The 27,025-nt window shown below is 33.8% G+C and overlaps 1 protein-coding gene across 1 annotated transcript in view; it reads left to right on the top strand.

Annotated features, from left to right (window-relative positions):
- The window catches only part of PRKAR2B (protein kinase cAMP-dependent type II regulatory subunit beta), a 134,835-nt gene that overhangs the window by 88,564 nt on the left and 19,246 nt on the right, over positions 1–27,025 (top strand). Inside the window, exons 3-4 of the mRNA XM_051962644.1 lie at positions 176–228; positions 6,334–6,417. Of these exons, the coding sequence (XP_051818604.1) occupies positions 176–228; positions 6,334–6,417 (137 nt within the window). The remainder of the gene's footprint in view (positions 1–175; positions 229–6,333; positions 6,418–27,025) is intronic.

Raw genomic sequence — 27,025 nt, 5'->3', positions numbered from 1 at the left:
TTTTCTTATTACACTGATTTTTAATGCAACTTTTAAAATAATTTCTTTTCACATTGGAGAACATTTTGGTTTTAAGAAGTATAGTACTTTGCTCTGGCTTGAGTTACTAAAAGATTGCTTTTTGTTAAATCTCTTTATATTTATTGTATTTTGGGTTCTTTTTTTCTGTTCCTAGTATGTGCAGAAGCTTACAATCCAGATGAAGAAGAAGATGATGCAGAATCCAGGGTATGTAATTTACTTAAACCTTTTATAAATTTGAAGATAATAATAATAATAGCAGTACAAATAAAGAATAGGTAGAAGAGAATGTATAATGGACAATTCTGACTTTTTTCTCCAAGCAACTTTCTTTTCTAGTCTGGTAATTTTACTAAAATGTATTTAGTAGAGAATTTTAGTTAAGTATAATTAAAATATTTAGGCTCGTCTTAATTCTTTTAGATTATGGATCTAGTATAAAATTAAAAGGCCCCATTTAAGGGTCATCTGGCACAATGCATAGACTCATATTTTAACACCTTGTCAATATCGACTAGTTACTAACCTTCATTGGGGAAAATCTACTCTGAATTAGTGAAAAGTATGAAAGGCTGTTTTTTAAAAGTCCTCCTTTCCTTCATATGAACTGTTTTCCGCGAACTCTGACTGATAACAGTGTTGTTCTCAAAGACTCTGATAGAGCTGTTTTAGTTCATAGATTACTTGTTTTTATAATGTAATAATTATATGCAAGTAATAGTGATCAAGTACTTCATCTTATGTTCTTCATATATTCTAGCCAAAATAAATTATATTTGTTTGGCAAACATTTTTTTCAAAAATAGATTACAAGTATATTTTAGCCCAAATACTCATAAATCTTATAAATTCCAAATTAGTATTATCTGAGGATGTTGGAATCTTTACAAACTGCTAACTCATTAGAGTTGATAGATTATTGATCTGATCTTGCAAGAAGATGTTTTGGGCCAGAACCTGAAACAAGGTACTAAGTAGAACTAATTAATACAATGCTTATGTTTGCACCTTTACTCATTGGAATTCACACATTTGGGAAATTTAAGGGTTTAGTATGAGATATCTGAATTCACACCTCCCTTGAAGCTCTTAGGGCCAGAGAGCACTATGGGAGAAAACACATAATCCCATTCTCTCAGAAGAGTCATATGTAAGTCAGTGAAGAGTGATTCATTCGAGACTATTTTCCACTTGGCTGGCTGGTGGCAGAAGAAGAGTTTGCAGAGGAAGAAGCTATGCATCGAGAGCTCAACGGAAGATTGAGAAGGCTCTCTGTGGTGGCTGGACTCCTGCACTTCCCCGACTGAGACCAAGCTGGTCTGAAAGACTCGCCAGAAAGCTAGCCGAGCCCCAAGTGAAGGAGACAAGAGATTCATTCCATCTTTGTGCTGGCTGGAGGCTGAAGAAAGCAGAGGCAGAGGCTGAAGGACAAAACCTTTGGATTTGGAGACATTTGGAGGGAGCTCTTGGAACCAAGCAGAGAGAGAGGCCTCTCAGCTAACTGGGCTATATTGGAGACAATAAAAGATTTGAACTTTTATCACCTGGCTGCGTTTTGGGGTAATTATTGATCTGAACTGATACTAAGGCTGCCTCCAAGAAAACCTCCCCTGAGAAACCTGCTCTCTCCCCTAGAGAGAACCATCATCCACCATTATTTTAAAGAAGAAAAAAAAAAAAATACCACATGAGGAAATGATTTTTTTGTACTAGTAGAAAGTACTGTGTGAAGAAAAAGTAATGTGTCTATTTTGACAAACTAAAATACTTCATTTGGGCATTCTTTCTAGATATTACATTACTTAGATTAAATTGTATTTCCTTTTTTCATTTTATCTTTGGAAAGCTCATTTAACCACTAGCTTCCTCTCAGAGATATCAAGGTGTTTTTTTTTTTCCCCTTTTAAACCCAAAGTATTTCTGAGCTATCCTGACATGACATATATTCAAAAGTGTAGTCCCTCTAAAATTCAGTTTTTAAAGGCTAAACATCTCTAATTCATAACAATGCAATATGGAAGAACTGGTAAAATTAAGAGTGGAGTCTATGTGACAATAAAAAAATGATATCACGTGCAACAATCTTTAGCAGTCATTTTCTTGTTAATAGAATCATTGTAAAGTTTTTTTAAAGCAAATTTCTATTGATCACAACAATTTTCCATCAATTTAAAATATGAAATCAGAAAAGCATTTAATAGATAATTAGCCTCTGACTATAATAGATTCACAACTAAAAATAAAGTTAATTTACTTAGAGGTCAGACATCTGGTAATTGCAGAAATCTGCAATAACACTGAATCAGCCCCAAACTGTGAAAAAGTCCTCATCAAAGCCACTGTTCTGAAAGGAAAGAAGTAGTCCCTGAATCAGTGATTAAGAAAAAATAGCTGAGAAGGCAGAAACTTGTTATGTTATTACAATAGAGTTTATGAGAGAAATTAATATATCATGAAAGTAAAGTTATTACCCTTTAAACATTAAATGTTATATGTTGATTGATATGTGCTTATAATTTTGTTATGTGAGATATTGTTAACTTTTAAAGGGGACTTGGGGAAAATTGTGACCTAATGATTTATGTCTGCAGGGATAATGAAATATTTGTAAGATCATACAAAATGCTCTAGCATGAATTTCTGAAATGCTAATAAACTCTATCAATAAATAGTCCTACAACCTGACAAGGAAGTATCTGTCTATGACCTACTCCACCAGTAATGTAGTTAGATGTGTTTTGAAAACTGATGTTAAGAAAAAAGTACTCCTAGCACAAACAAAGAAGTTTTCTCAAATCAAAAAATAATCATTTGAGAGAAACTGTTTTGGTCTTCAATAGTTAATTTTTCAAAAAGTGCCTCTGTCTTACTGCTCAGGATGTCTATGTAATTGTATATCCTCTGTGCCTATTTTCTTATAAATACAGCAAATAACCCCAATATATAATTAAATCAAAATATCCTTCAAAGAAAACACCTTCTAAGGTAATTTTTGAGGTTAATACCATCAACCTTATTTCATCTTCATCTGCACTACAATTCTAATGTTTCAGAATCATCAAGAAATGTTCATTTTTTTTCATTTTTAGAAGTCATTTCATGAAGATTTTAGTTTTTTTTAATAGAATAACCTTAGAACAAAAATCAGATTACATTTAGTTTTCTAGAAAATTAGTTATTTAGAATTTTCAGTGATATCAGATAATTAAGGTTTTATTGCATTTAAAGAAAAATAATACATTTCTGATCATGCATGAATAATAATAGTATACTCAGAATAAATCTAACATACATAAAATATGGTATTTATTTTCCCTATAGCTTTAGCATTTCAATTGTTAACCTCATGTATTATAAATTCTTTTCCCATTTAAGAGTATATACTCATTGTGTTTTAATTGTACAAAAATAAGTGGAACCAACAATGTTTTATCCTAAGCTTCCTATGAACGATTCTGTCTGCTGAGATATATGTAGCTTTCTAGAACTAGGATAACCATTGTCAGACCAACAGAAATAACTGATGATGATTAGCAAATAAATCATGCTTCTTTTAAACTTATTTCAGCTATTTAGTTTCATGTTTTATCTGAAGTCCGGTGGCCTCATTAAGAGCTATTAATACATAAAAATGGGTATCTGGAGTCAGTGATAACGTTTCTTATATATATAAACTGAGTTTATATAGTTTATATAGAGTTTAGTCATTTAACAAAGTTAAAAAGGCACTAACACTGGTCCAAAGTAATCATGTTTGATATGGTAGAATAAGAAAGAGGAGGAAAAGGAGGAGGAAAAGAAAAAAAAAAAAGGAAGAAGAAAGAGGAGGAGAAGGAAAAAGGAGGGAGAAGGGAAAAGGGAGAAGAAGGGAGAAGGGAGAAGGGAAAAGGGAGAAGAAGGGAGAAGGAGGGAGAAGGTAAAAGGGAGAAGAAGGGAGAAGGGAAAAGGGAGAAGAAGGGAGAAGGGAAAAGGGAGAAGAAGGGAGAAGGGAAAGGGGAGAAGAAGGGAGAAGGAGGAGGAAGAAGAGGAAGAGAAATTTAAGTGAGGAGCCCTTTTTTATTGAATTTGGAATAGAAGTGAATTTTAATTTACATAGTTTAGTTATTACTTCTCAAACTATATAGGATGTTTTAATCAATGAGTAACTAATTGAAAATACATTTTACTATATACTTACACTAATGGTCTTGAATATTCAGTATATAGTTTGACTAAGAAGAAAAATATTAGGTAAAAGGCAGTTTAATTTTTCCAAATAAGAGGGGGAAAGATCACAAATACTTAAATCATTTCAAAAATAGAGTCACATTAAACTTTCAATGCCTGATATTCTCTCAAATACAGTATTTAAAAGCTATATCTATATCCTAAAATATCCTAGATGATTCAACATCATCACTGCTTATGATGTTGGTCAGTTTTACCAGTTAAGATAAGGACTTGTTTTAACTCTCAGGAAGTAGAATCTATGCAGAGTTATAAATCTGATTAATTAATTTGTCTATATGTATATCATTAAGTAATCCTTATTAATATGTAATTTTATATAGCCTGTTTTTGATTGTTTAGAATATATGGCATGTTAAATGAAGTCAAAAAAAAAAACCCATCATTACCTTTATTTACAGTTTGGGGATTTTTCTTAATCTGTGAGTTAATGATTGGATAAGAAAAGATAGTGTTTCTATGTCACTCAAAAAATTGACCTGTAATATGAATGTTATGGAATATTATTGTTCTGTAAGGAATGACCAGTGGGATGAATACAGAGAGGACTGGCGAGACTTACATGAACTGATGCTAAGTGAAATGAGCAGAACCAGGAGGTCATTATATACCTCAACAACGATACTGTTTGAGGATGTATTCTAATGGAAGTGGATCTCTTCAATAAAGAGAGCTTTAATTGATCAAAGATGGACAGAAGCAGCTACACGCCAAGAAAGAACACTGGGAAATGAATATAAACTGCTTGCATTTTTGTTTTTCTTCCCAGGTTATTTATACCTTCTGAATTCAATTCTCCCTGTGCAACAAGAGAACTGTTCAGTTCTGCACACATATATTGTATCTAGGATATACTGTAACCTATTCAACATGTAAAGGACTGCTTGCCATTTGGGGGAGGGGGTGGAGGGAGGGAGGGGAAAAATCGGAACAGAAGTGAATGCAAGGGATAATGCTGTAAAAAATTATTCTGGTATGGGTTCTATCAATAAAAAGTTATTTAAAAAAAATTGACCTGTAAATGTGATTGCACTGAATGTTGTTTGCCAATATATCCTATAGTTTTATACTTTATCAGAATGGGGAGAAGACTGAAATCCTTTGGTCTGAATCATTGGAAACTTGTGATTGACATATGGGTTACTAGTTGACATGAGTCAGCATACATGATGGACACTCTGCCTTTCCTTAACCACCTGTCAAATGAAAAAAAAAATCTCAATAGTTGTTGGTTCCCTGCTTTTCCTTGTATTATTCTGAAATTAAGGTATTCAATCAAGTCTTTAGTTCCACAAGGAGAGTTTAATTTTTTTTTTCCATTGAGCTGAGTTCTGTTGGCTAAGTGGGGAGTGAGAAATATTCAGGATTCTATTTCATTGTAGGAATGTTACTGGCGTGGGCTTCTCCTATTTAAGGAATAGTTTAAATTTATATCATTAAAAAATATAATCAATCTTGAAGCATAACCTGGCTAGCATTTTCTCTAGAAAATTTGTTTAACTCCAAAGAAAAAGAATTATCTTAGTTTTTAATTGGAAAAAATTTGTCAAAAAACAAATTCTTGAGAAGGTAAGCTCCTTGGAGGAATGTAAGCATACATTCTCTAGAAGTACAATATTGTTGTCAAAAATAGATCTTCTCTTCCGTGTTTTTCTACTTTACCAAGATCTCTAAATGAAGCAGATTTAAATTATAATGAATTTACCAAGCTCAATGTAGAAATAAAAATGGAAATTGTTCTTTTATTTAGCAATATAAAGTTAACCTTACTGTTACTTTTTACTTATTAATCATCTGAAAGAGAAGGCTTTATTTAATAATTTGGTTTTTATCTGAATATATACCTTAAAATGTTTCTAATTCTCTGTTCCTGCACAACACTCAGCATTGTTGATTTTCTGATAGGCAATTTGAGCCTAATAGTGGCATCAGAAAGTGTGAACAAGGTGAAGAATTGAATCATCTATACAAACTTTGCAGTCCATTAAATCTTTCAAATTTTCCATATTTTTGACACAATTCTATTTTTAGAGGTCAATAAGAAAAAAATCTTTTACATATTTGATATTTTTGTTGTTTTTTTAGATTATACACCCGAAGACAGATGATCAAAGAAATAGGTTGCAGGAGGCTTGCAAAGACATCCTTCTTTTTAAGAACCTAGATCCGGTAGGAGAAATCTTCATAATCAACATGATTTTTTAATGCTGATAACAATAATTATGTCATAATTATACATTGCTGCTTTGCAAAAGATAGCCATCTGCAAAAATAATGGGGTAATTGACTTTAAATATGAGGATCAATTGTTTACTTATAGAGGATTTTCTTAACACTCACACTATGCATTAAGTACCAACTATTTGGCCTTATGTACTAAAAAATTATTAAATGTAAGAAACATGTGGGTATATGAAAAAGTCTCTTTAGACCTAGAATTTGATTAGATTATTTCAACTTCCTAAGTCATAAACTTTGCCTACAACAGGAGCAGACATACATTTTCAGAAGGAAAGAATTGCTCTTTATTGATATAAATATGCATTTTTTAAATGTGGGACTTAATAAAGTCCTTAGAATTGCTTATCCAGATATTTGTTTCAGACCTGTGTGTCCTGTAATATGAATGGCAAAGGTTATGACACTAAGTATCTTGTGAACATTGATCAGATTGATTGTATGGACAGAAGAGAAACCACTCTATGTTGGATCAAGTTTTAGTTTGTCTTCATTTTAATGTTCCCTTTGTTTTTACTTTTACCATCCCCTTTGCTATTACAATTTAATTTATTTCTAAGATATTTCCTGTGTAATACACTGTCTGAATAACAGAGAGGAACACAAAATTTAGAAAAATGTAGTCCTTTTCCAAAGGAGCTTAGAGCTTAGTAAGTAGATATGACCAAAGGACAGATAACCATACTTAAATATTGATTACAATAAATACATTACAGAGGCATTAAGGAGCACAAAAGTGTCTTCTGCCATTCAATACTGAATTATGTTGAATTAATACTCTCATCTTTACTCTTGCTGTTTAGTTGGGGGTTTTGTTTGTCTCTGTTTATTTTCTTTTTTTAACGTTGTTTGATTATATGCCATGATCATAGAAGAACCAAAAAAATATTTTCAGCTTATCATAATGTTTGCCTCAGGCTTGTTATTGGTCCATGACATTAAGTAATTACCATGTGCCAGGAAATATGTTAAACACTGGAGATAGAAAGGCAAAAAAAATAGTCCCTGCCCACAAGGAGCTCACTTAACAAAGGAAGAAACAATGTGTACATACCAGAAAGGTACTGTATTAATGGAAGTTGTTCTCAGAGGGAAAGATTGGGAAAGGCTTCCTGCTGGGATTTGATCTGATTCTTGCAAGACGTCAAGGAAGTCAAAAGAGTGAACATTCTTGGCCAGTGACTAAGTTCCAAGTCAAAAACTGAAGGTCATGTTTAAGTAGTAATAGGGAGATCAGTGTTACTAGATTGTAAAGGGAAGTTAAAGTATTAGAAAACTGCTAAGAGAGGTAGGGCCCAGGTTGTAAATGCCTAACAGAAATATTTTTTATATTTGAACCAGGCAATAATAGAGGGCCACATGAGATATTGAAGGGGAGGGGTATCATAGTCAGACTTGCACTTTAGGAAAATTATTGGAGGATGGATTGGAATAGAGAGCTATCTGAATAAGGGATCAACTAGAAGACTGCTGAGATAATCCTGGTCTGAGATGAGGAGGTCACCAGGCTGGCATCTTTTTGAATGGAGAGAGGGGAAAATATATGACAGCTGTTATGAAAGTAGAAATGAGAACTTGAAAACAGATTCAATATCAGTTAATCAATAAACATTTCTTAAACACCTGTTCTGTGCCAGGCACTGTGCTAAGTGCTTGGGGTTACAGAAAGAAGCCAAAGATAATCTCTATCTTCAAGAGTTTACAGTCTAATGAGGAAGATAACATGAAAACAAATACATAGCAAGATATATACAGAATACATAGAAAATAATTAACAGAGAGAAAGATATAAAATTAATAAGGATAAGAGAAGCTTTATATGGGGTAACTGCAAGTTGAGAGGTTGAATAAAAATATCAATATTTCAAGCCTGGGTGACTGAGATGGTAGTGCTAGACAACCTATAAGGTCCTGTCCAACTCTCTGTCTCTGATCTACTTTATAGACTGCTTATGATGGAAGTGACTCCTGAGCTAGATTTCAGTTTAAAACAGGTAGAATTTGTAGATTCATAAGGGGGTAACGTAAACATTATGATTAGACCCAGGAGCAATGTGCTAAGTGCTACACATACAAAAATAAAATGGAAATAGTCCTGGCTTCTGGAATGTTATATTCTGATGGAAGAGAAAATACAGAATAATTTTGAGAGGAATTGCACTAGCAATTGGAGGAAGTTAAAAAAGGAGTTAGGAAGAACCTGGTACTTGTGGTGAGTCTTGATATAACCAGGGATTCTGAGAGGTGGAAATAAGGTGATGCAGGGAACAGCCTGTGCAAAGTCATAGACATTGGGAGATGGGCTATTGAGGCTACTTGAAACAGCAAGTAGTCCAATATGAACAGATCTGAAAAGATAATGCCAGGGAATAATAGGTAAGTAAGTTAGAAAGATAGAGAGGGGTTCAAAAGGAAGGATGGAAAAGCAAGGACATTTTAAAAAATAATTTGCTGGATTATATATTTTTTGGGAAAAGTTTACATATGAAATGGAGATTCAGGGTACCATACATAATCCTCATTTTTATGTTCTTCAAAATGGAATTTTTTTTTTTAGTGTTTAAGTTCAGAATAAAATAATAAAAGATTAAAAAATAAATAAGAGAAAGAAAGGTCAGAAGGGTCTAATTTGTGGATACCTTTCTATCAAGCAAAGGTGTATCTATTTGAGTATAGAGGAAATAGAGAGCCACTGGTGCCTATTGAGAAGAGTCCTTAAAAACTTGCTCCCAATCAGTCTTTCCACCCTCGTTTATATATTACTCTCATCACACTCTCTATGGTCCAGCTAAATTGTCCTTCTGTTTCTCACCATAACACTTTTGTTACTCTTACATTAGCTCCGTACTTGGAATTCACTGCCTCCCCAGAGAATCCCTATTTCCCTTTAAATGTAGCCCAAGCATCAAATGCTACTTGAAGTCTTTGCTGAGACCTTCCATTATTAGTACCTTCTTTCTCTAACCATTTCATATTGCTTTGAATTTATTTTCTTTAGATTTGTTCTGTGAATGTTTACGTAACTATTGTCTCCCTTGTTACAAAGTAAGCCTATTGAGTGGGAATTGTTTCATAATTTACTTTAACTCTTCAGTGCCCAGCACAGTGCATTCATGACAAGTTGCAGTTATTGGCTTATAGATTGATTGGCATTTGATTCAGAAAAAAAAAATCACTGTCAGCTTGTAGAGAATAGATTGCAGAGAGGATTGAAGGAGATCTGTTGGAATAATTCCACTCATTAGGTAGTCAGGCTCAACACTCTGGAGTCAGAAAGACCTGAAATATTTACTAGCTGTATGAACTTAGGCAAGTCCTTTCACCTCTGTTTGCCTCAGTTTCCTCAGCTATAAAACTGGAATCAAAAAAAATAACTACTTTCCAGGGTTGTTGTGAGGACAATATGAGATTATTTGTTAAGTATACAATAAGTGCTATATAAATGTTAGCTATTATTAAGTATACAATAAGTGCTATATAAATGTTAGCTGTTATTATTTCAAAAAAAAAAAGATAATGTGGATTGAATGAGGGTAGTTGCTGAGTAGACAGAGAAAAGGGGACATGTTGTGTCCTGTTTTCTAGAGCTCCAAGTTGGGGTGACAAAACGTATCATTGCTTTCTAGAACCCCTACATCGGGTGATTAAAATATACCTTCCTAGTGGAGAAGAGATGAGGCAGGACTCCTGAGGATGGGTGGGAAAATAAAGTCCCTTTATTTCAAGGGCTTTCCCCTTTTTATAATGTAACAAAAACAACCAAGCACGGACGACCACATAAACAACTTGCTATGTAGTTTGCCACCTGGTGTCACTCTGCTTCAATCTCAACACAGATTGTCACTACCTCGGACTTCTCAGGAAGGCTGAGAGCCCTTAGGGGAGATGGGGAGCTGAACCAGACATTATTAGCAGGTTCCTTCTGACCTAAGGGTCTTATACCTCATCCAGAGTTTCCCCACTGACTGTAACCTCTTCATCTCACCCTTTCTTTTGTTTTAATTGAAACAGATATATACCTGTGGTTAAATCCATTACGATGGGAGGATCACACAGGCAAGTTGTAATATCATACATATCATAATCTCTCTCTCACTCTCTCTCACAGAAGGCAAATACGGCATCTTTCGTGTTCCTTCTCCATCTGTTGAGATACAAGCAAACCCTATCCCCCAAGCAGTTAAACCTATTTGGTCCCTTCCATTCACCACTTTCCACATCTTTCCACTTCACTTGGTGATTATTTAAAGATGGGGGAGCTGCTCATATTGAACATTTCCCCTCCAGCAGATTATAAAGCCTGTCTGCCGGAGCCATTGCTTCTCCATCAAAAACCAAAATTTTAATACATAAAGTTAAATTTTTAAGTTCTCTAGGGTTATCTGTGGCTCCCCCTCTTATTTTTTTTTGGGGGGGAGCATCTTGATCCTGAATTCTGTTGTTGGCAGTCAAAATCTGGATAGATATCACTAAATTTCATTTAAGGGGTATATCTGTAGGCCTGAATTTTTTCACTGATTAGACAACACTGTTCCATCCATGCTGGTGTATTAATTTTACATTGAATGGGAACAGGTGAGTGCTGGCAGGCCTTCTACAGCAGCACTGCCTAAAAAGCTTAAGTACTTAATTGTTTCCTAACTGTTGGCAAGATGTCTCTTCGCCACAGATCGCTGGGGAACTTTTTTTTAATACACCAAAAAAAGGAGCAAATCCCCTGCTCCATCCCCAAACCTCCACCCCAAATGGGCAGCACCAAGTTCAAGGGCTGGTGCTTATGGTGTCATTGCCCCTCCCACTCCTCCTCCCTTCCATGAAGGTGGAATTGAGGGAAGAGGAGCATGCTCAGGTATAGGCAGAATTGAAAATGAGCTTTGAAGGTAAAAAGCAAGTGCCTCAGCAAGGTACTTAAGGTATTTAATTCCCTTTCTGCCCAACAGGCAATGGTACTTAAGATACTTAACTTTCTTTTCCTCCAAATGGCCCAGCCCTGCAAATCTCCTAGAGCAGTAACAAGCAATATGAATCAGTAAAATGATTTAAAAAAAAAAAAAAAAAGACTTCCTTACCTCTGTCCCACCTTCCACAGCAACAGGCACCAATCCACTGCTTGTTTTTCTCCTCATACTTCTTGATTTGACCATCCAAGTTAAAATCTTCCTTTTTTAAAACTTGTAGGATTCATTAAAACCAATTTTACTCCATTATATTCAGTTAGTTGTTCTCCCATTAACTTCTAGGTCTCTGGCTCCAAACTCTAATTACAAAGTCACAGAGACATGCACTCCAGAGCATCTGAGAACTCAGTGATCTGCTTCCGAGTTACCACCAAATCTTGCTTCTTCTAATCTAACTAAGCCTGCTTCTTACTTCCCTAGGTCATTTCTTAGTATTTGCCTCATTTCTGTTGAAAAACAAAAGTGACTAGACTAGCCCTTACCAATTCCTCCCCCTTGCCGGTTTCTGTACTTCCCCTTCCAGGTCACGGGGACTTCTCCACTGAACTCGGCCGATCACGTCAGTAGAGCTGACTTGTGTAGGACCTCACCTAGAGCTCCATGTTTGGGCACCAAATGTTGTGTCCTGCTTTCTAGAGCCCTCCAACTGGAGTGACAAAACATACTATTGATGATGATGAGGCGGGACTCCCGAGGATGGTGGGAAAATAGAGTCCCTTTAATTCAAGGGATTTCCTCTTTTTATAATGTAACAAAAACAACTCTGAGCACGTAGGACCGCATAAGCAACTTACTATGTCTGTTGCCACCTGGTATCACTCTTCTACCTGATATCACTCTGCTTCGATCTCAACACAGGTTGTCACCACCCCCTGACTCCTCAGGAAGGCCGAGAGCCCATAAGGGAGATGGGGAACCGAACCAGACATTGTCAGAGTAAATCACGTCATTTGAATAGATTGAAAAACTGGTTGGTTAGGGTTTATGAGAATCATCAACATAATGTAGATGAGGGAATATCAATACATATATTTATGTTCTCTAGGGCTGAAGAGTCTTATATGTAATCCACAGTTCCCCCACTGTCTGTGGCCCTCTACAGGGACATATTCTAAAGATGTTGTGAAGATAGTAACAATTAGATTTGACAGCATATGAAGTGAATGTGAAGTGAGCCAGGGATAATATTGAGATTTGTGAAGCTAGTAACTAGGAATAGAATCCTGACAATAATAGTGAAGCTTGGAAGTGACAATTTAGTAGGAGAGGGTGGTCAATAGTGTGAAAAGCTGCAGATTATGAGTACCGATGACTGAGGAAAAAACCATTAGATAGACATTGAAAAGACCATTGGTAACTTTGGAGAGAGAGCACTTTCAGATGAATGTTGAGATCCGAAGCCAGAACTCCAAAAAATAAAGAGATTGAGAAGAAAAGAAGAAGCACCAGTTGTAGATGACCTTCTCAAATAATTTAGCCCTGAAAAGAAGGCAAGATATAGCCAGCAGGAATGGTGGAAGGTAGTGACGATTGCTTTAAGATAAAGAAAACTTAGATATGTTTGTAGGCAGAAGACAACCAAAACTTAGAGAAGGTGCTGAAGATTAAAGCGGGAGCAATCTGATAGAGAAGATGGGAGAGTAAAGGATGAAAAGTTCATGGATTTGCCATTGAACTTGGTGAAGAGAACTGCTTCTTCATCAGACACTTCAGGAAAAGAGGAAATAATAGGTGATGATGTAAAGGGATAGTGACATAAGGGGAATGACTGTTATATGGGTCATATGTCATATGGATTAGAAAGGAGAATAGGGAGTTCTAAAGAGTTAGCCTAAAGTGTTTTGCTTTCCAGCAAAGAATGAAGCAAGGTCCTAACCTGAAAAAGCAAAGAAAGAAGTTAGAACAGCCATAGAGTGGTGTCAGTAATCACTTAGAAATACATCAAAGGATGGCTTTGTTGAAGTAGGAGCCCAGTTGACATTAGATAATTTAAATTTTTAGTGGATTCAGTTAGTGAATTGCATGAATTCCTTCAATTCCTTGGGAAGAAAGGAGAGAGTAGCCAGAGTAGCAAAATAGTAAGAGATTTTAGTTCAAGAAGGGAACAAAGAACAGTTTTGGGGGAGGGGGAAAGGAATAATATATAGGAGAAAATAAAATGAAAGGTGATTGTAATTAGATAAAATTCCATGTTCTTGATCATGAAAGTGGAAAACATAGGTTTTGACTGGGTCAAAGTTTTTGACCATCCTATGAATATCTGAGGAAAAATTGAGGAGTCATTTGAATAGATTAAAAAACTGGTCAGTTAGTGTTGGAATCCTTACTAACTGCTAACTAATTAGAGTTGATCTAATCTTACAAGAAGATTTTGGCCAGAACCTGAAACAAGGTACTAAGTAGAACTAATTAATACAAGGCTTGTGTTCACACCTTTACTCATTGGAGTCCACAAGTATGCTAGCTTCACAAAGTACACTTTCTAACTTCAAGGGAGTCCACACCTCCCTTAAAGCTCGTTGGGCCAGAGAGCACTATGGGAGAAAACCCATAATCCCATTCTCTCAGAAGAGTCAGATAAAAGGCCAGCGATGAGGGATCTATGGCAGAATACATTTTTTCCTCTTGGCTGGCTGGTCCCAGAAGAGAGCTCAGCTGGACTCGAGAGGAGCGACTCTGGTGGCAGACGAAGGGTTGGACATTCCATCTCTGTGTTGGTTGGAGGCTGAAGAACGCAAAGGCAGAGGCTGAAGGACAGAACCTTTGGATTTGGAGACATCCGAAGGGCTCTAAGCCTCTAAACCGGCTGTGCTTTGAGAAGAACAAGAACTCCAACATTTGAATTCATAACAAGTTAGGGTTTCTGAGAATCATTAACATAATGTAGATGAGGGAGTATCAATACATATATTTATGTTTTCTAGGACAAGGACAGGAATTGTTGTGGAGAGGGAGACTGTGAAGTAGGCACAGATGTTATTGAGAAAGAATGGAGAATGTCATGGAGTGTCAATAGATGATGGCCATCAGAATCAGGATGGGTGAAAATGCCGGGTAGAGTGAATTGCAGTGAAGAAGATATTTCTGAGTGAAGGCCATAGAGAATCTGATAGTGGGAGCATCTCTGGGCCTTACAAGTCAGAGGATGAGAGAGAAGGTACAAATAACTCTAGAAAAAAGGCCAAGGATGTTACCTAATTTCATAGAAAGCCATGACAGGGAATATGAGAGGAAGAAATCTAAAATTAATGGAAGTTTGCAATTATATAGGATAGAGTAGAAGAAAAAGGAAGATATGAAGGGGCCATAGACTTAATATGGAGAGAGATGAGAAAATAGGCAGTGGAGATGGAAAGAGGCTTTGTTGTTCTGTTAATTAGCATCACAGGGATGGAGGAGAGTAATGGAACTTGAGGGAACAAGATCTAGATGAAGAAAAAATCCAGATTTCCATAATACTTATTAGATTCCAGAATCACAGATTTAATGCTGAAAGGAACCTTAAAAGTCCTTTTACAAATGATAAAACCAAGGCCCCAAAATTTTATTTGCCAGAGGCCCCAAATTTTGTAACAGAGCCAAAACTCAATCCCAGGTTTCTGATTCAAACTAGCAGTTACCACAATTGTAAGTTTCTGCGTGCAGGGACTATGTTGTATATCTTTGCCTGTTGAATGAATGATTGGCTTAATGAATGAATGACAGAGTTGTAAGGAACTAAGGCTTAACTTAGTGATGGATAATCATCCTTATAACCTTTCTAAAATGAGTCAAGAATAAAGCTAAATTAAAGAATATCTTGCATTATCCATATGTTTTACTATTTATTTTTAATTAAATGATGTTTCTTCTGAAAGAAAAGTTTCCTTTTTTTAATCTCAAGGTACAAAAAAGCTTACTTACATTTCTAAAAGACTCATGTGAATACTGTATAACCAAAACCCTAAAGCCATCTTAGTTCTAGGAAGTAAAAGACTGGATTGATTGTGTTGGGAGTGGGTATAGTTATCCTTGGCATGGAAGAACTTTCAGTTATTAGACTGATGCTACAACTTTGAATGGAGATGTATATTATTTCTATTTTTATTTCTCCTTTCTTGCCCCCAAATAATACCAAAGCCAGTCAGAAGAGAAAATAAAAAGAATAATAATTGGCTATTCTGCATTTCTTCCAAGTTTAGAACTATAAGAAATAAGTTTATATTGGAGAATGAAGAAATCCAAATTATATAAAAAAGACTTTCTTTTGTTACATTAAGAAAAAATGGAAAAATTCATTATAGAAGAGTTGTACAGTTACCTCACATTGACAGAAAAATAGGATAAAATCTCATTTTTTTAGCATGGTAGTAACGATTTTGCTTAAAGGATGAATGAGACTACATGAAAGAATGGGGGAGCTGAGTTTGACTAAAAAGTATTAAAGATTTCCTCCTACTCCTAGGAATTCCAAAGACCTACTTAAAGTGTAAAGATAATAAATCATTTTAATCAAAAATAATAATAGTAATTTTGATTAACATGATAATTTTCATCCTTTTAAATGATGAGTATGGTTATATAGTTAGTTACAAATGCAGTAATAAGGCAGTCATCTCATAAGTATTCTCTCTTGGGTCTTATGGAGTAATATAGTATACTAAATTATTATACTCAGTAAATCAGTGGAACTTTTCCCAGGAAAAAAAGTCCAAAAGTTCAGGAAGAGCACAGCAAGAGAGAATGCTTTATTGGATCCAGATGTTTAAAGTATTCTTTCTTATTTAATATTTTGATGGCATGTTGAACTTCATTTTTATAATTTCCTTTGATTCCCACTCGATTGAAATTGTTAATTAAAATCTTTTTTTAGTAACTAATCTATGGTACAATCAGATACTGTACCCATTATAAATGCTGTGGTATTGTCCCCATCAGCAACATCAGGCAGAGTTGAATGTCGGTGTGACTTTTCTGATATGCAGCTTGTTCTGTTCCAGCTGTTAAATTAATTGAATCTTCCTTGCCATTATAATTTTAACTATTTTATATGTTTTAAAAGGGAAAGGTTTTCGAACATTTGAAGTAATACAAAAAAGATATTTAAGGTCTCTTTCATCATGAAATTGAGAAGCTTTCATGGAACTACAAAAGTCTTCCTGAATACTGTCTTCCACCACAAGCATAGAAATTAGATTTTTAGTTATTTTTATGAATCCTTTCAAAGAAAAAGAATTTTTGAGAACATCCTTTTATTTTTTAATCTTTGTGTCAGGAAAGAGAATCAACTGATTCCCCCCAAATTCAAAGGAAAAACACCTTTTTTTCTTAACTAAAATAATTCATCCCCAAACCAAGGAAGTGAAGGTTTTATGCTAACCTTTTTTAAAGCAGTGTTGCCCTGCAGTTTAATCATGCATTAAGACAATAAATAGTTTTTAATACTTTGATTATCTTCTTATTAGGACATAGCTCTTCTCTCCTCCCACTGAATATTATGGAGTGCATTTTATAAAGTTTCTTCAATTTATATGCTTGGTTTTTCTTATTGTCCTTACTAATTAGAAAAAAAGAATGCTACTCATTTGTATTTATGATTTCATTGGACTTTCTGAAGTAATTCTTCATTTTAAAAACCCTTGTCAGACTATGCTTCAAAACATTATTTCCTTAGAGTGCTGTGCATTCATATATTAGAGCACAGCATTCTGAAATTAATCTCTTTGAAGATTTTTTTTCTCATGAATATTTCATTGCTGGACGCAGTAGGCAATTTTTCTTTTTGAAACATTTTAAATTTGAGGCATACTGAAATAATTTTTCTATACTACATAAGATAGATTCTTTGTGTTAAAAGTAGAGTAAATTGTTTTCAGATGAGTCAAAGAACCCTTTTACTTAGTTCTGTTCAATTTGCATACTGTGGGAACAAGGAACTAAGAAGACACTGTGAATTTCCTAAAGTAGTTGTCAGTCATTATGATAAACCCCAGTATATTAGATGTTTCCTAAGTTCTCTGTACTATATTCATAATTATGGGGAAATTAGATTTTGATTGACTGTAAAGACATATGTCATATATTAAGAAACTAAAGAGAAACACTAGGAAAGAAATGATTGTTTAGCATTTTACTTTTCTGGAATTGCTTTTTCAGGTACCAAGCATGAACTCTCCAGATTATTGTATTCAGCTTAACAGATACAGCTAAGAGACATGTTGTAACTAAGTAAATCCACAAATACCTTAAGATCCACAGATTGGACCACTTCTAATACTGACATTTACAGGCAGTGCTAATTAACACAAATAACTGATTTCACACCAACTTTAAAGAAGGGATAAAGAGGAAGAATATATTGATCCACAAAAAATGTTTTTCCTCTCATCTAATTTAAATTGAGAATCTATGTAATAAGTGAGTCAAGACCAGTCTTGGAGTCAAAAAGACACAACTAGGTTCACGTCCTCCCTCTAATACATTCTAACAAGTCTATATACTCAGACTGTGACTAAGCCATTTAATCTCTGTGCCCCATACAAATCTGTACAACTACAAATTAGAGATCTGCCTCGAAAGGAGTTTTGACCCTGAGAGTTTTGACCATTCCAGTGAAATCAGAATATCTAGACTAATTATAACAAAAAGCCCAACTCATCATCAGTGTGTTGAAAGAAACAATGATAAACTGAGGGAATAAAGGCTAGGGCAGTGGTTCTCAAAGTATGTTCTAGAGAATCCTGGAGATCTCTGAAACCCTTTTAGAAGGTCTACAAATTCAAAAATAGTTTTTATTTCCAATATGGTAAATGTCTATAAATATAATCCAGATAAACACAAACGCGTTAGAGAGATCCTCAATAATTTTTAATAGGATAAAGATACTGAAAACAAAAGTTTGAGAACCATTGGGCTAGGGTGATATACAATAGAAACTCTGTATGACCTGAAATTGCTATGATTCTTTTGAAGGCCTGGCAAGAACCCAGAAATGCTGGCCATTTGAATTTTGCTGATTCTGAAATCACATCCAAGCTAGTGTAATGAATCTAAGAAATAAACAAGGCTGATATAAGATTACAGCCTGTCCCTACTATGATTATTATAATAATCATAATAATAATAACTTGCATTTATAGTACACTTAAAGTTGCAAAAAGCTATACTTATTTCATCTCAATCTGATCAGTCTTACATAGAGGGCTTGGAACCATCAGTATTCCTTTATGTTCTGATACTGAAAGAAAGAAAGATAGGTTGGAACAAAACAAAAATGCCAATATCCTACCCCCTAGAATTGCTTCAGTGCAGAATGCACTAAGAAAAGAAAGCTAACTCTGAATGTGCATGGAAAGAACTGAAAATGTAAATACTTTCATTATTTGGCAGTACTATATCCTAACAAAACTGGAAACTGATGTTATCAATCAAGAACTTCATAATCCTTTTGGTCATCAGGCAATCATATAAAAATACTTCATTCTTAATACTAAATTAGACAAAATAAGAAATAAAAATTTTAAACTACTAAAACCTGAAGAGAGAAAACTCTTTAAAAACTATTACTTATTGCAAATTCCGTAATTGCTTAATAATGAACTGTATATCAAAAATAGTATTTCAAATGATTCAGAAAAGGATATGGATACACTTAAGACTAGAAACCTGGAAAACCTACTTTGTGTTTGATGGCACAAATCAATCTGATTGACTATCCCAACAAAGAATAATTCAAAAAAGCTATCTGTTACATCCATAGTATCTGTTACAACCATCATGAAAGGGAGGAAATTTGTACTCTACCTTCCATCCCCTCCAATTAGAAGGGAGAGGAGCCTAAGGGAAGTGATGTCATTCAAGACATGAAATAGCAATATGGTGATGAAATTAGAAGGGATGAGCTTCCCCCAGGAGGGCCATGTTATTCTTGGGGGTCAAAACCAGGCAGGGCATCAGATGAAAAATGGAATGAGCTGAGATTTCAGTTTCTGCCCTTTATAATTGAAGGCATTGGGAAGATTTCTTCGCTCAACAATTAAAAACAAAAATCAGAAGGTTAAAGTATAAGGACTTGAAGAAGCATTAATAAGAAAATGAACAATTCAATGTTAAAAATCTTTACTATAAACACTTTAAAAGTAAAAAAAAAAAAAAAGAGAGAGAGAGATAAGTAAACCCATAGAAGGAAGATGTGGGAAATTTCAGGTTATTTATGTATTTGCAAGAAGTCCAAGATGATGAAAAAGAACTTTGGATCAACAAGAAACAGAAAGCTTGTACTGTACCATAATGACCAGAAGAATAGGCAATCTGAGAGCCTGAAATTCTAGTTTCTCTGCAATCTGAAAGAATTAGTGGCATAAGATCCAATACTCTTACACAATGATACAGAAATCAAAAGCCTGATCCCACCTCGAACAGAACATATTTCATATGTAGTATTAGTAGCTGGGATTGCTAGTGACTTCACTGAATATACACATCTTGATGCACTTTATATATATAAAGAATACAAAGATATATCACTAACAAAATCTGTGAACACCGATTAGAAAACAATATATTGGGTGAAAGGCAACAAGTCCCCAGGTGATAAAAGGTGACTTACTATTTGGTGACAATTGAATAAGCCATTAAAAAGCATCATGACATTAATATTGCCTTGGTTGATTATCACAAAACCTTAAACTCGGTTCTGCACACAAGACTTATATACTGCAAATATATAAAACAAAATCCAAGTATAATTCTAATTATATATATATATATATATTACAAACCATAATCATAGATTTAAAGTGAAAGGCATAATAGAGATACATAGTTCTAGCTGCTCATTTTACAGAAGAGAAAACTGAGGCTCACAGAGGTTAAATAACTTAATTAAGATCATACAGCTACTAAGTGTTTAAAGCACTAAAGACTAAAGTCTACTAAAGTCTAAGTTCTGACTACACTTCAAAATTCTGTTAATTACATCATGTTCTCTTTCAATTTATCATAGTTTCCTTATTATCTGTCCTAAACAGAATTAAGTAGTTTCCAGATTTAAAAAAGGAATCAAATCAAAACATCTTAAGTTACTTGATGTACCTATACAATATCAAATTATATGAAAAACACATGAAAACTAAAAAAAAATCATTGAATAGCTCTTCATCTTGGAATTTTTCTTCAATAATATTGCTATGTCATTTGGATCTAAAAAGCATAAGCTCTCAATGAATACAAAGGAAAGATAATGAGTTAAAGCTTTAGACTTGAATCTGAAAGTCACATTGAGCCAACAGATGAAGGTAACATAGACTAATGTGTTCCACGAAGCAAGACACGTTAAGCCTAAAGCTATCACTATGAAGGCTATAGCTAAATACATTAAGAAACTTAATGGTATCTTGAAATCAAAGCTGATAGTAAAGAACACATTTAAAATAATTAGCACTTATGAAAAACCAGATTTAACCAAAATCATGTGGGGAAATTATCTCTGTTATTTTGTCTGCTGCTCAAGTTTACCAAGGATACTTTTGCTGAGCCTACAGAATATGAGTTTATAACCTATTACTTTTATTCAATTACAAAAAAACAGGGTTTTTTAATTAACTATATAAAAGAATATACAAAATAGTAACTAATTCCAGCACTTTTTATATCTAAACTCTGTCAAGCAAGAGAAGACTGAGATGGTGATAATGAAGATGATGTTAATTTAATGTCCGAGTTAATTAGCTCACGTGGTTAAAACATGGCTATGGGCCAAATTAGCTTCATAAAAGAGGAGAAAAATGTTTGATAGCCACATAGACAACATCCATAGCTAAAATAAACCATTTTTACAGATATGTGCCCTGCTTAGATGAGGAATAAAGTGAGAATGACAATGGCTTGACATAAATCTATTTCCCTTGTTAGAAAAAGAAGTAAATATCATGATTAGGCTTATGTTAATGAATACTATGCAAAGAAAAAAACTTAAAAATAATAGCCCATTGTTAAAGTAAACTTTTTCTTCAGTAAAGGATTGTTATACCCCTTTTGTATTTTCCCTCTCCTCCTGAATTTGGTTATATAACTGCTAGCTTGCTGTTTCATTAGTAAGAGAGCTTTTATTGAGAGGAGATATAAAATTTTAGTCAAGCCATACCTATCTTGTTTATTGCTTTTTTAAAAAGATTATGTGTGTTTAAACTACCAGAGGCAATGTGTTTCAACTCTATTTCTCTCTGTTTCTCTGTTTCACTGTTTATGAAATCAAAAAGACATTGTGATGGATAAAAAGTGATCATGACATAAACAATGTATTTATGGAATGGGTAATTTAATAGATAAGTAAACTTTTTTTATAAAATTCTATATTTGGGAGTTAAGAAAACTGATTCTTTTTCTGTCTCTGTTAGTGATTACTCATAATGTTGTTTAAGTTAGTAACACAACTTCAGTATAACTGAGAAAGTTTTGACCAAAAGGAAATGATATTATTGTATCTTGTGATCATGAAGACAAAAGAGATGAAAATTATTTTGCATGAATTAAGCTAAGGGCAAGGAAGATCATAACACAGAATGGAAAGCTTTTAGGATATACTTAGGAATTTATTTCAATGTCTAAACTGCTCAATTTAAAGACTAAATATCATCCTAACTCCTTAGATGGAACTAATATGGGGATCCCTTAATGACTCTAATATGAGATTATCCCTTAAACTGGGCCCACAGAGGACAAAAATATTAAGTAGCATAAGTTTATCTTTAGTATCTTTTTTTTTTACTCCATTTGGTTCCCTGTTTATATGTCTTGTTGCTAAATCACTAGTTATGATTTCCCAATAAGGAACATAATCTAATATAGTCTAATAATAAACCTAATATGTTTCTAGGTAGGAAGCAGGTTATATAGTAGAAAGAACACTATTAATTGAAAATTGAAAATTCTTAGACAACTTATTTATTTTCTTTGAATCTCACTTGCCATGTCTTATAAATGAAGAAGTTAGTCTAGAGTTATCTCTAAGGTCCCCCATAGCTATAAATCCAGTGATCTTATCATTTCAGATAATGTGGCAAGCATCTCAATAAATGGAAGAAGTAGAAAGATATACTTTTGTGCATAATTAATTTTAACACTCCTCAAACCACCCTATATAGGCAGCCTTCTATTTTTATATCCAGCTTATACCCTTTGAAATGTTGTCTTGTCAAAGGTACATGAATTTCTATGAACCTTAATGGAGCTCCATGAATAGGAAGATTTCAATTCATCACATTTATATGTAGCCTAAAGATGGTCACCTATCAGCCTGCTACTTGTTACCATATTAATTTTGTCATCCTGAATTAGAAGGCAGTCATGTGGTATATTGATTATTTCTTTATTACCAAAATTACAATCTTTCATTAATTGATCAAGATCTGATTCCCCCACCCCAATTTATTAAATTTTACTTATTTAAAATAAAGCCAATTTTTAATTTTAATTTTAATAAATCCATCATTTAATAATTTAAGGAAATATTTTTTCCATAAGCAGCTGTACTCTAATTTCTGTGTCTCTCATTCCCTTTCTCCTACCCATCCTTTCTCCTTTTTTCTCTCTCTCCTTTCCTTTCATTCTTCCTTTCTTTTCCCTCTCCTTTTTCTCCATTTCTTTTTAAATCAGTATAAATTTTACTGTTGAAGCATTATCAGAATGAAAAGCAATAAAACAAAGTTTCAGCTTTGAAAGATAACAGCCAGAATTATCCCTAATCATCACAGCTCCCTTTTGACTTCTCAGTTCTGGAATATAATCCCATTTTTCAGCATTCAAGATAGCAGCCAAAAGTTCTCTTCTTATGTGTTCAATATAATTTAATTCTCTCAGGGAATAAGTTCTTTTATTGTGTTCTCTGATAGCTTTTCTTGATCCATGAGCAGTTTTCCCAAACAACATTTAAGTTCAAGTGTATCCACAGACTACATAGAATGACAATCAAAGTATCTCTTCACCGATACAATTAAAATTCATTTTCTTTACAGATGACAGTTAAGGATTATTCTCCTTACAGATGATAGCTAAAACTCTCCATTTCTTCCCAGAATCCTCTAGTAATGACTGTTAAATTGTCAATGTTCAAGATTCAAAAGCCTCTTAAAAACACAACTGTATCTGTATTATATAAGAAAAGTTATTTGTTGAAACTGTTATTACATTAGTAAAAGATATTACATATGCTTGATATTTTTTCCAAATCACAGTAAAAATAAATAAGGCTTAGAGTTCCTCTAATTTTTTGTAGCTGAGGTTTTCATCATTCTTTTAAAAGTAACTTTTGTTTACTGTCACTAAATATTTCAGATGTCTTTGATTTAAAACATTGGCATTTACAGTACATTCTAAAACTTCATATATCTGAAAAAGAAATCTGAGTTGGAACATCTTGAATCATTATTTCAAAACAGTTTATGTATTTGCTATTTAAAAACTGACATCATTGCACTACATTTACCATAAGATAGAATCTTTAGACATTTCTAAAGTACAAAATTAATGGCCCTAAGAAAGGCTTCCTAGTTCTTTAAAGAATGGAGCTTACATAGCTAAAAGACTTCATGAGCTAAAGTTGCCATTCTCTCTTACTTCTTCATCCAGATCATTCCTCTATGATCATCACCTTTGTGTGTGTGTGTGTGTGTGTGTGTGTGTGTGTGTGTGTGTGTTGTGTGTGTGTGTTGTATTGAGTGCATGGGTGTGGGTGTGTTGAGTGCTAGGACTATTTTGGTTTCTCACTGTTTAGCTTGATGTCTGGAACTTTTTTTTTTGTATTCCTTAACTTTTTTTTTTTTGTATTCCTTCAGACTAGGAGGAAAATGAACAGAAAAGATCTGCAAACATTTTGGTAATGAACTTTTTACCTTAAAAGCAACCAGAGCCACCACATTTAGATTATAGTATGATAAACTCATATGTGTACATAGAAGAAACGTAAATGGCACAGGCAAAGCTGAATAAAACCCCTGGATTGGACTCCACACACACCACCAGCTACTTAATTAGATATGGGAAGATACTATTTATGTCCTCTTTAGACCATATTGTGATCAGGGTAATTAGACAAAGCCTGGGAGTGGTGCTGTTATATCTTGATGATCTTAAGAGAAGAATGGAAAGGGATACACTGGAGGCAGAGAGAAAGTGGTAGTGAAAGGAAATTTAGGGGAAACTATACAAAAAGAAAGGGTGAGGAGAAGGAGAAGCTGATATCTGAACATTAGTCTCATCTAACCTGGTCCAAAGCAGAAAAGAGATGGAAGGAGGGGAGCAGAGAAAAGAAAAAGAGAGACAGAGACAGAAACAGAGAGAAAGAAGGAGGGAGATTGAGATTTCACTCAACAGGGAAATAGTAGAAAAAGAGGAAAAAGAAGAATGGGAAATGAGAGAGAGGATAGATTAAGTAAAGAATTAGTCCTGAGCAAAGAAACAAGAAAACAAAAACCTAATTTAGGATGTACAAAAATATTTATAGTTTTTTGAAAGAGATGGTGAAGAATGGGAATATGAAGGAATGCCCATAAACTGGGCAATAAAGTACAAATTATGGTATAAAATGTGATGGTAAGGCATTGTGTGGTAAGAAATGAAGAAATGATTTCAGAGAAAGCTAGGAAGACTTGTATAAATTGATACAGAGGAAAATTAACAGAACTAGGGAAACGATTTATACAATTGCAGCAAAATTGTGAAGACAAACAACTTTGAAAGTCTTGGGAACTCTGATCAGCATAATACCCAACTATGATTCCAGAGGACTGATCATGAAACGTGCTACCCATAGCTGATAGCTGAAAGACTCAGCAGAATTAGATCTTTTTTAAAACATGGCCACATAGAAATTTATCTTCTTTTACAATACACACTTATAAAACTCACCAAAAATTTTAAACAAATGCTTGTTGACTGACTTGACATTACTTTAAAATCATGAAAATGACCTTGAAGTTTTAATTTAATTCTTGACTTTCCTTGATGCCTGTTAAGGGTAAACACTTTATAAATGATTTTTCTTCTATTTCTTTAAGCTTATTCTAATTCTTGACTTATTTCATTTAAAACTATGATAAGTTATGATATCTTTTGTCTTTCATGTCTGTTAATTGTGTTATACATCAGAGGTGTCAAATACACAGCTGGTACATATGGTTCCCAGCACTCTCAAATCAGATTAAAACATAATTGGGAAAAGTTTTTAGATAAATAAAAATACAGCACAACATACATAACATCATGTTTAAAACTAAATTAATATGAAGTCTCTAGGGGCCTTATATGAAGTGTAATGACTTCCCTTTGTGATACCACTGTTCATAGATATTGCATTGGAGGAAGCTATTAAAGGGCTTGTAATATCATAGATCAACCTTATGTCTGTGAAGGGGAGAGAAGCAAGGAAAGACATTCTTTCCTCCTTTCTATTTCACTACTCCTCCCATTCCCCACTGAGGGATGAATCAACTGAGAGAAGATCTTTTGTTTTGTTTTATTTTGTTGTTTTGTTTTTTTGTTGTTGTTTTATTTGTTTTGTTTTATTAATATCTTTACAAGTCCTAAATAGTAAAGATAGACAAACCACTTGACTGGGGGCCAATGATACCTCGTCTGTGGAGTCATGGGTGAGCCAGATATAGCTGGTTTAGAAATGGCAGTCTTCTTATCAAAAGTTGGAATCGAGGAGTAAACCAATAAATGGTTATTTTTCCTGGCCAGACTAGTGGTAAGAGAAAAGTATGATCTGCAAAGAATTTCATCTTCTAATTTATCTAGATGGGAAGAAGGGGCCATTCTTATGGCTTTTGTATTTTTTATGGAAGTATCTCTTTTTTTCATTTTTGTTTTCTATCCTAAATCTCCAAAACTTTCCAGATAGCATCATCTGCTAGAAATGTGTATTTGTTTGCTCCTTGTATAGTAAAAATTGTGTGTCTGAAGCAGATCAAGCTAATATTTTTTAATTTAAAAAGAAAGATTAGTAAAGTATTAGTACTTATCTCCAAGCCTTATTAACAATTAGTACTGGAGAAATAATTTCATATTTTAAGTATGCAAGGAAGAATGTTTCTAGCTTCTAGTCATAATAAATCTGCTTTAGATAGGGAGAGTTATTAGTTAAAGAGATTTTATACATGCACAAACATGTTTGTGTATATATATATGTGATTATAGATGGATGGATAGATATAATAACCAGTATTTGAATTACATCTATCATGGTGGATATGTATATATGTCTATATAAGTTGGGGCTAGGAAACCTTGTGTACATACACATACAGAAATGATATTGTTTAAGATCAATAAATGAATTCATTAAGCAAACATGCAACTTCCTAGGTAAATTTCTAAGTATAACAGGAAAATTTTTTAATGGTCTCCCATATTGGCAAATAGGAATATTATTTTGTAAATAAGCAGGTAATTTCTTGTTACATGGGCTCATACATTTAGGTGTTAATTGTCATTCTATAAAGTATGTGATAGTTTTGGAATTGGTATCTTATTATATTTAAAATAAGAAAGGGGGAAGCATTCAATTTAACAAGAATTTATTAAGCACTTAACTATGTGCCAGG

The sequence above is a fragment of the Antechinus flavipes genome, chromosome 5, assembly GCF_016432865.1.
Source record: "Antechinus flavipes isolate AdamAnt ecotype Samford, QLD, Australia chromosome 5, AdamAnt_v2, whole genome shotgun sequence".
In the NCBI taxonomy this organism is placed as follows: Eukaryota; Metazoa; Chordata; class Mammalia; order Dasyuromorphia; family Dasyuridae; genus Antechinus; species Antechinus flavipes.
Note: the sequence above shows the minus strand (reverse complement) of the source record. Positions and strands in the feature narration are given on the sequence as shown.